The 11,293-nt window shown below is 27.5% G+C and overlaps 1 protein-coding gene across 1 annotated transcript; it reads right to left on the reverse strand.

Annotated features, from left to right (window-relative positions):
- Nucleotides 1-3,584: 3,584 nt before the first annotated feature.
- Nucleotides 3,585-11,057, reverse strand: LOC112689983 (estradiol 17-beta-dehydrogenase 11-like). Its single transcript, XM_025563872.1, has 7 exons — nucleotides 10,914-11,057; nucleotides 9,943-10,096; nucleotides 9,198-9,352; nucleotides 5,653-5,830; nucleotides 5,438-5,567; nucleotides 4,136-4,388; nucleotides 3,585-3,865 (listed from the first exon to the last, which is right to left on the reverse strand). Exons 1-7 carry the CDS (start codon nucleotides 10,961-10,963, stop codon nucleotides 3,790-3,792), a joined length of 996 nt encoding a protein of 331 aa, XP_025419657.1. The 5' UTR covers nucleotides 10,964-11,057; the 3' UTR covers nucleotides 3,585-3,789.
- Between the last annotated feature and the right edge of the window lie 236 nt (nucleotides 11,058-11,293).

Genomic DNA, 11,293 nt, shown 5'->3' on the forward strand with positions numbered 1-11,293 from the left:
CAATATGATACGTGCGAATTCTCCAAAGTGAAAATCTGAAAATAGCACTGAAGGCTCCTTGGTTTATGCGAACGAAAACTATTGAACATGTACCATGATTATAGATCGATTTCAGAAATTCCACGAAAAATTGAACACAACCGAATAGGAGCACTCATTCGCTTCTAAGTTAGCGATGAAACATCTACGCCTACAACCTGTCCCAAAGGTGCCTTTTCAGAAGCTCACGAGTACCCACGAGACGGTTATTAATTTCTTCACGTTTAAAATCATTATTACAATAAGTACTATATTACGTTTACTCGTAAAATGTAACGTCGTAAAAAACATTCAGTATTTTATGAAATAATTATAATTAAGAAAACAGAAGTAAAAGAACGCACGACATATTATGATATGCATGTATTAATTGTTAATCATATTACCGTCGCAATCATTACACCGCATCAATCATCAGACGCGACGACAGTGCACCTACACTGTCTCACATAAATATAGAACTACACATAATGTGATTTACTATATCCCATATATTCATAAATCAAAACAACGTTTGTGGCGGCCACATCGGAACGCTGACTAATGATGACAAATTAATATAATTATTATGATCGGTGTACGGATGAGACCAACAGCATAGAGTATGTACGTGTACGCTATAAGTGTACACACAGCTGCGGACGAAGTTCGAACGAATTGACCCGACGGTGACCTGAAAACCGGACGGCCAGTGGTGGATATACTGTTCGCGGGGTGACGACACATATTATTAGGACGGTTTCGAATTTGAAAGTTGATAATTCTTCGACACGTATAATTATATAAATATTTTTTTTGTTTTTTTTTTTCGCCATCCAATAGAGTATTAGATAACACCGTCTAAGTGCGCGCTGTTCGAGCCTGAGAACACCTGCAGTTAATGGTCTTGCACAGTCTGCATCATAATTAAAAATAAAAATGTTTCAAGCGTAAAATGCCATGTGGTATGCTTGCCTACTGATGTGCCGTAGGTAAATACCCGACGGGTAGGTAAATATTTTTGGTATTTACCCACTATAATATTTACCTAAAAATTTGGGTAAATATTTTTTTTTTATTGTCAAACATAATCATTTTTATTAAATAAATTTCATTTTAAAATTTGAAGCGTTTTGGTTACTTTTTAAATTCTTAGATTTATTTGCTTCCCCATTAAAAGTAGTATTGGTTTCAAAGTGAATAAAATTAACAAAAACTTCATAAATATAATCTATGTACTCTAATCATCAGTCTAGGAAAAATATGAAAAAGTTAGGAAACAATCATAAAAAGGTTTGGTAATATGTACCCATTTTATTATATATAGTACATATAAACAAGTATCTATATTATTTGTACCTAACATAATAATAATCAGTTCATTTGCTCGACACGTGCAGTGCGTAAAGACCGGTCACAATATTGAACATATATGATACAAGCACCGCACAAGTATCATGAATACGGATTAAAAATTCGCGTGTATTAAGTATACTATATAAGTATACAAATGTTTCATTCTAGTCGGACGACAGATCTGTATGCAACGGCTGCGGCTGCGATACGTACATATACATCCACGTACATGGATTCGTTATCGTATTCATTCGCGGTCGTTTTCGGTTGCGCGTAATAATACATAGGCTACGGACAACGGAATACAAATGTATACGATTACAACAGACCGAACTCGAGGAACAATAAAGATTGCCACAGATCGTATTTCTACACCGTTTAATTTTAATATAACGTAATTGTTATGGTCGCTCCGAAACTGATACGAAATTCGAGCGAAAAATATCACGGTTATAAACTCGGACCGAGGTGAGCAACGTAGGTATCGACTTTACGATGATATCCCCCTCCACATGGTAACGTATACGTCTGGAGTAACAATAATTAATCTAATAAGATAAGTGATGGTCACTCGCGATTATTTGCAAATCATACCGAATCGTTTGGCGCTGGTCTCGCTAATTTCACAACTATTTGGGTCTGCCACCTAAAGTGGGCCTAGTTATAGGTTGATTCCATGAAAGTTGGGAAGCTGTAACTTTATCGAAAATTTACCTTGTAAAATGATGGTCGGATTAGCTCAAGTCGGTCGACTTCATAAATCTGTGTATGACACGTATGAGTCGAAAAAATGTCGGCGATATTCGGAAGGCAGTGAAAGGTTTCGGAAACAAAAATGTCTCACAATATTATTATCATTATGACCGTTATGCAATATCGTGTGGGTAAAGTACACTTATTGTTATTAATTTCTTATTTAAGTACGTTTCCTATCATACGTATAACCATATATAGGTATATCATCGTACTACTCGAAGACAGCGCTCCAGACGTTTTCGACACTGAATGTACGCATACAGTTATATTACATAAACTACTATACCTTACTGTATAAGCTACTGTACCTAAAAATACACGCGGTGAGTTACATAACTATTATAACAACCGAAGATAATACAATACAATACGGTTACATTGGTTTCACACGAATAGATTTTAAAATTGTATATTGTACACGTGGTCATCAATTTTTCGACGGGATCAGTTTAACCGCGATGCCATCACTTAAGTTTTGGTTCGTTTATACGATTATCTGTGCAATTGAGCGAATCCGTATATAATAATTCACAATTAATTGAATTCATATTGGTGCTATTATCATTTCATACTTAAGAGCGATTACGCGAAACCGTAAGCGTAAATACCCGTTACGCGGAGTTCTTCGATACAACTTTCTACACCGACTCACCTTCTCTTTTATCGCGTTTTGTAGTCCGTCCAATCAATAGATATCAACTTTTGCTGCGTGCAACTGCAGTCTCGTATATGAAGCTAAATGTTTTTTCGACTGAAAAACATTATCAATCGAAATGTTGAATATACGATTTTAATTAGTTATTATGTTTACTCATATTTGTATTATTATTATTTTTTTTTTTTCTACTAAGCTTACCGTAAAATTATTTTAATTTAACGATGGATTTAAGTATACCAAAATATTATTGAGATGGAAAAACTGCTAATATCTTAATTGAGATTTTAGAACAACCAGTGACACGTAGACCGAGATTAAAAAGATACAAAAGACTCAACATATATTATTTGCACTAACTTTTATATTATACATATATACTCGAAAACTTATAGTATATTGTTTATCAATATAAAATCTTGCATTTATTATACAAACAATTATTTACAAATCAATATAATTTAAAACATATATTGTATTATAGTTTATAACTTATTAAGTAGTATAGTGATATTTAAACATACAATCCATAAATACCTTAAAGTACAAGTGTAATAATTAATACTGTAAGGCCAGTGGCGTAGATACAATTTTTTTTATAGGGGGGGGGGGGTGATTAAGAGTAAGTTTTTAAGTGTTCTTAGTATATCATAAAACGAGGTCATATGTAATAATATTACATTTAAAATGGTATTATATATATTGTTCCGTATTTAATGAAAATTATTTTGTTACTCATTTCTTAATATGTACCTAATCATAGTAAAATCAAAATATTTTACTATAATATGTAAATATTAATAAATAATAATCAAATATCATTAAAAAAAAATCTGTGGGGGGGTGGAAACCCCTTACACCCTCCCCGTAACTACGCAACTGTGTAAAGCTATAGAGAAAACATGCATTTAAAAAATGTATACTAAAATAACAACAAAATCTTTTGAAAATTTAGTACCGTCTGCGTAGATACAGGTCAGTTCGAACATTCGGACACGGGTAATTTAATCATCAGTGTGCGGATCCAAACCGGTGTCGATGAAATCTTTGACATTCTGAATAAATTTTCCGGGCAACAGCCTACATCAAACCATACGTTTATAAACAACAAAATTATTATAAGAATACACATTTATGTATTCAAATAGTCTAGTTAAATCTAAATAAGTCTACAATAAAAAAACCGTCGCTCTTTAAATCATATCACATGCATAAACATTATATTCGCAAGGTCTTTCCCACCAATATTCATAAGTCTAAAACGCCCAAGGTCGAAAATATTTTATTTATTCAACCACTTTATTATAGTTTAAAACAAATAGTTCTAAAAAATTTTATATAACGACATACCTGGATATCCTGTCAAGAGGCAACAACATCCACGGTATACTGACTTCTTTGTAGTTGCGTCTCATCGATTTTACTATGATATTGGCTACTTTTTCAGGCTCTTGCACATCCAACAAGAACGGGAATCGATTTCTAGGTTTTTTTACGAGCCCTGTGTTTACCATAATCGGATAAACCGTTGTGAATTTGATCTCGGATTTTAAGTTTTTCGTATCACCAACTCTCAACTCTTCATACATAGCTTCCATGAGTCCTACAAAACCAAAGACGTTATTATTGTTCAATAAACATCTAAACTATATAATAAACTCTAATAAGTATTATCACTGTTACATTATTACATTATTTAAATATAACTTTCAAGCTTCATAAGCGTGTCCCTTCAAAACAATAAATATTGTAACTTAAAACGGTATATTTATAAGAAATTTCAAAAGTTACAATTTCATAATTATTTTTTATGAATATCAAAACGTAATATTTAATTAAGTACGAGAAGGCATTTTTCAAGAATTAATGAACATTTATGACACATTGTAAACATTCAAATTTAGTACTAGTTTGTTAAAATACTGATTAACAATTTGAAAAAAACATTTTAGCAGGAATCTATTATTATTCATTACTGTTTAATAAATATGTCCAATAGTCATATAATACCGGAGTAGATACTACAAACATTCTGTGTGTTTTAAGCTAAGAATACATTCAATTTATAACTTAAATAATTACTTAGTACATTTCAAAAAATTAATTATATTTGCTGTTCAAACATTACACATTAAAGAAAACTTAATATTTACACTATTTTTTTACATATAACTATTTATCATATCGTAAAATATCAATATTCAAAAATATAAACATATACTTTTGTTTTGATTTTTAAATTTATTGATTTATATAGGTATAATGAAGTAATCTATCATAAATATAATCCATATAATATTTACTTAAATTAATGCAAATAATGTATAACTACTTATTAGTTAATTCACATTAATTTACAACAAATTACAAAGTAATAAAAACGTGGAAAAACATTTGGATGTTTGTATTTATAATACACCATGTATATATTTGTCTATTTATTATACAATAAAAACATCTGAGTGAAATACTCTCATTTTTGATGACCTTGGTTCTTGACTACCTTGAAAATAACTAAAATCTCTGCTGGTTTCCAAATTTTAACAGTAAAAAGAGAGAGTAGTTATTCACTACATCATATATGTATATAATATGTACCTATAACGTCACATTTTGATAGAAACTATAATTATAAAAGTAAATAACTATTACCTCTTACAGCGAATTTTGATGCACAATAAGGTACGACATTTGGTAATCCAATAACACCACACATTGAAGACAAAGCAATGATGTGACCATGATTATTTTCAATCATACTCGGCAAAAAAGCTTCTAAAGACTAGATAAACCAATATAACTCATAATATAGAATATCTACAATATATTTATATAGGTGTATAATTTATTTTAAAAATTTTCTTTACCCAAAAATGAGCTAAAACGTTAACATCAAATATTTTCTTAATTATTTCATGACTTTGGAAAAACAACGGCCTACATGGCATGATGCCAGCATTATTAACCAATACTGTGACATTACCAACTTGCTGTTTAACTAAAGCTGCAGCATCCAACACTTCCTGTCTCTTTGATACATCCACTCTAAAAAAATTCGAATATTTATATTAATACATATATTAATTATTAAAATTAAGAGTTAAGTTTGTACCATTCACATTAGAACTGTTTTAATATATTATTAAAAAACTTAAAACAAATTTGATAACTAAAATTATATTAAATTATCCAAAATAATTTTGAAATATTAAAATTGTATTTAAAAAAATAAACTAATTTAAGAATTAATTTAAACATTAATATTGAAATATATTGAAGAATAACAATAAAAAAATATTTATAAAATATACTTCACTATAATTATAAATTATATTTTTCCAAAATAAACTTGAATATATAATTCCTTTTATTAAAAATACAAGATCCATATCTTAAAGACACAGTAAAATTAACTTATGTGATAAGACCATAAACATTAGGATAGGATAGGATACACATACATATTACATACATATTATTTGTTCTAAAATAAAAAAAAACTATCTTTGTTACAAGGTAATATTTTCAAGTTTCTAGCCACATTAATTTTGAAATTATGATTAAATAACTAAAATTTGAAAAGTGAAAGTCTTATTTACAGCGTATTTTTACTGTTTCAGGACAATTTTTTCCTCACGCATAGAAAAACTATTAAGATTAAAAAAAAATGACCTACCTAAATTACCACCGTATGCCAATTTAAAATCTAAAAAGTTCATAGACAAAACTTTTGGATCAGTATTTTTATGCGAAAAAGTGTTAAAAAAATAAAATACAAACATCATTATAAAACCATAATATTCTTCGCTACACTTAGAATCTAAAAGTTTTGTGAAAGAAACATTTGTGTTTACAGACGGGTAATTCGTTATATGCGCAATAAAAATATAAAATCAAAACCAACAATTTAAATTTAGAAATATTCAAATATTTACCAAATATTTTATTAACTGTTGAATTTTATGGGTTGCGAGTATCTGTAACCATTAAGAAACATGAAAAAGAAGGGCTTCAGCACTCCCAGATTTTTCATTAAAATTGCGCCCCTGTGTACTACATTTACTTTCACTTAACAATTTTTAGTGTAATAAATGACTATTGGAGGATGTTAATTGATACAGTTACATTACTATAGTTTGTATAAATTCACACTACAGTTATACGAAAAATCGAAGCTACACATATTATAATAATTATTTGAATAACAAATAATTTTTTTACTACGCGATGTGATAGAAATTTAAGATGCTTCCTTTTTTTTTAAATAATTTATGGTAGTTATTCATTCGGGTTGAAAGAAACAACCACTATTTAAAATCTCATATTCAGTAAAAAAATATTTTTAAACGCTTTTATAAAAATACCAAACATATAATAAATATGATTACAAATTACGATAAATATATAACAAGTTGATTGAACATTAGTTTTTAAATTTAATTAAAACTAAGTAACTACAACTGTATAACTAATAGACATTAAATTATTTTGAATAATAAATTAAAATTATAAAAGTTTAAGCTAAAAGCTAATAAAATTTAAAAATCAAATAATTATTAATTTTAATATAATATAATAAATTCTGAGTGTAATTTGAAAAGTTTGGTTTAATAATAGATTTTGTTTCTGTTTATAACTTTTATTTTAGATAAATACTTAAGGTACAACTAACAATGTTCAAATTAAAAACCATTATTTATGTATATAAATATATATTTTTGTATAATGAAACATTTTTACAATTTTACTAAAAACATATTCTTTAATTTTTTTGAGTTTTTTTTTTTTATATTATTTACTTTCTAATAATTATAGAGTTAAAACTTATATAATCTAAGAATCTGTCTTCCTATAGTTCGAGACAATCTCGTAACCTTTCCACATAATGTAAAACACTTATGATTTATATTATAGCACCTATATTTATAATTTCATTATAATTATTTTCAATGTTATATGTATCATCTAAATTTTCATAGTTCTTCACATTCTGTTAATTAGAAAATCTCCTCAAATTTGGTTTTGTATGACCACGGTTAATTCTCAAACTATACAATTACTTAGGTCATATTTGAAAGTTCTTGATATTTTAAATATTCCTTTTTTAAAAATAACCCTTTTTAGAATTAATTTATTAATTTATTATACAAACAAATAAACAGATAAACTTACAAAATATCTTAAATTTTCAGGCGAAAAAAAATAAAATGTAATTTATATGCTAACATTTGATATTTTACCAGGAAGCATTTGAAACAAAAACAACTCGTGGCAAGATTATCGATAAAACAAATATTGTTGTTTTTTTTTTTTCTTTATTCTAACCGTATCTACTAAACAATATGAGGTGAACTACTCTTATTCTTCATAAATTCGAAATTATACTTGAAATTAACAAAGTTAGCGTTCAAATTAAGAAAACTCAAAACAAATATATCTAGTTGAAAACTAGAAATTAGTTATATATGATGTATACATTTTTTTTAATAGTACACTCTTTTACATGTCTTTTGAAAAGTGAGAATGTTTTTAGCGATGATAAATTTAATTTATCTTAACATTTTAGAACTTGCTTTATAAATAAATTTCTTAAATTTCTTTTACAACTAAAATGTTAGAGTCCCTAAAAATACACAATTGATAAATGGTTAAAATAGTTGAGTCACATCACATCCAGAAGAGGAATTAATTATAAGAATGAATACGACTAGGTCAATGTATCATGTTTTTTGACTATAAAAGTACAACGTGTTGTACCCATAGCTAAATCACAACCAAATATCAGTTTAAAAATATTAAAAACTGTAGTTTTTTATATATACATATTTTTCTATAGTTATATATTTATAATAAACCTCGGTTTATGTAATTATAGTTTCACGGAGGATTTAAAAAAAAATCTTCAACCTATTAATATTGACATTTTAAAATTATTTTCAAATTAATATAATATTAATTGTTTTTTAATAAATAGCTATTATATTATAAAATTTATAATATTCATAACATACATAAAATATATTACGATATTAAAGATAATAAGATTTAAATATTTTAAAAATTCTTATCTTTCATTTTGTTTATATACTTCCTTAATATACGGTTAATAAACAATAAAAAAGTTTGCTGTCTCAAAGATTAACTGCTCATGTACTTTCTGTACAATTTTTATAAAAGTAAAAAATGTATTTTGAAAGAGTAAAATTGGATATTCAGTCATATCAGCAGGGACTTTATGCTTATAAATCATACAGAACTACTGAGTGGTATTTCTATGTTGGTTAGTTTTGATATACTTTCAATGAGCCCAACCATCCTAAGTTCTCAAAAATGTAGTCTCTATTAAGAACTTTAAAAATAACCATAAGTATCTTCAAATAGAATAATTGTATAAATGTAAAGATATACTTACTTATATGTGTAAACGCGTTTGTGTCCTTGAAGTTTAAGAATTTGTTTAGTTTCTTCATTGCCCTTTTCATCTAGATCCCAACATATTATTATTGAATTTTGTTTGGCAAATGTTATAGCTAGTTCTCGACCAATGCCATGGCCTGCGCCGGTTATCTATTAGTAAATAAAATAGAAGTTATGCTATGTAAAAATGTAATCAAACCATTTTTATTTTACTTATAATAATTAACTTATTAACAGTAATCAAATTTAAGAATAATGTACAATAAGCGGCAAAATGGAATGATATGGAACCAGTATTTTATATAATTAAACTCAGATGTCAATAGAACCAGACAATCTGTTATAACATACATAGTATAATAATATATTATGTAATTTATTTACTGCTAAATAAAAAAGTTAGTTAACTAACATAATCGATTTATTAAACTTATAAGCTGATAGGTAATGAATAATTACGGTATCAACAATTTTGTAAGACTCAAAATTAATTCAGTAGCAAAATTAGTTTAACTGAGCAATTTTCAGCATGTAGATTTTTGTAAAGTTAATAATCCTTTTTAATAAATTACGGTCATATGAAATTTGATATTTATAATACGCAAATATAAATTACATATTATCAACTCAATCAATTCAGCCGAATTTTACTGTTCAAATTTTATACTTTATCAATAATAATTACAACGTTTACTAAATCGTACATTTTAAAATAATATATTTTATGCATGTTGACTTACTAAAACAATCTCATCTACTAGTGATTTTTCCAACGGCGGTAAAAATATACGTACAGTGGATTCAATAGTAGTATAAACGAATTTAATAGCCAACAAAATTAATTCCAGGAGTAATAAACCAAAATAAGCAATTGAATTACTCATGGAATTGGGCCTAAAATAAATCATTAATGAATATTTATATTTTACATTATAATATGTATAAAGGTAAGGTTTCTTTTCTGCAGCCGACTGCAGCAGTGGCTGCTCCGTTCGTCGCATGTAGCGGTATTCATGGGTTTTAAACGGAAACGGTTTTGTTTACGCGACCGTTGTGTAGTCAACTGCAGTGGACTGGTCCCAGGACTAGTACTATGCAATCTGTTGCAATGACTGCATTAATTTTTCGACAATTTTTCTCCTTCCACGTTCAATAAAATTCATTTTTCGTAAGATGATGATGCAAAACATTGTAAACGTGTATCCAACTATCCATCATTATGTGACTATAATAATAAAGAGCCCTTTGGTGTTATAGAAAACTTCACAGTGTTTGTTAAAGCTTTAGAAATATGTATTGTGTTAGCAGATAAAATAAAATAAAATTTACATTTTTTCAATCATAAATAGTTTTTAAATTTACCTTCATCGTCGATAAGGTGTTTCGTTATTAAATTTTCAAAAGTCCCTTCATTACGGAAGCTATAAACAAATTGTGAACTATTTTATTATTATTTTTCTTTGCAAACCACATTTTTGCTTTGACTTATTCATCTCATTCTTTTTATCTAGAATATGTGCGAGAACAGTCCTAGTAACGTTATACGTTGCTAATTATAGACGCATAATTGAATGTTGATGATAAACTAAATTTTTATTTGACTGCATAAACCAGTCCAATAATATTACGTACGACGGACAGAGTAACAACTGCATGTAGCCACTACTGCAGTTAGCTACAGAAACGAAACCATACCTTAAGATTATCTTACCTGTATCTTCTAAGAGGTGGAGAAGTTGATTCATTTACATTTTCCGTCATAATTATTGGTATTTTTATATTGATTAGACTGATTAGAATAAATATTACTATTTATTTGAACTAATTTTGATTGCCTGACACAAATATAAAACTGTTATTAAAATAATGAATTGTAAAAAATATAAAGTTAGTACGAACAAATGTATGTAATTTTTTTTTTATCTCTTTATTAATTTTAATTTAAAGACCTTCAATTTGTTTATAAATAGGTGCAACGACTTGAGTTATATTTTACATATTTTCTTTTCAATTTTGATCCGTTTCATTCTGATAAAGTTCCGTAAATGATACTACATAATTCTATACATTTATATTTAAAAGGACTACATG

Source organism: Sipha flava, unplaced genomic scaffold (genome assembly GCF_003268045.1).
Source record: "Sipha flava isolate LNK unplaced genomic scaffold, YSA_version1 48915_pilon_pilon, whole genome shotgun sequence".
Taxonomy (NCBI): Eukaryota; Metazoa; Arthropoda; class Insecta; order Hemiptera; family Aphididae; genus Sipha; species Sipha flava.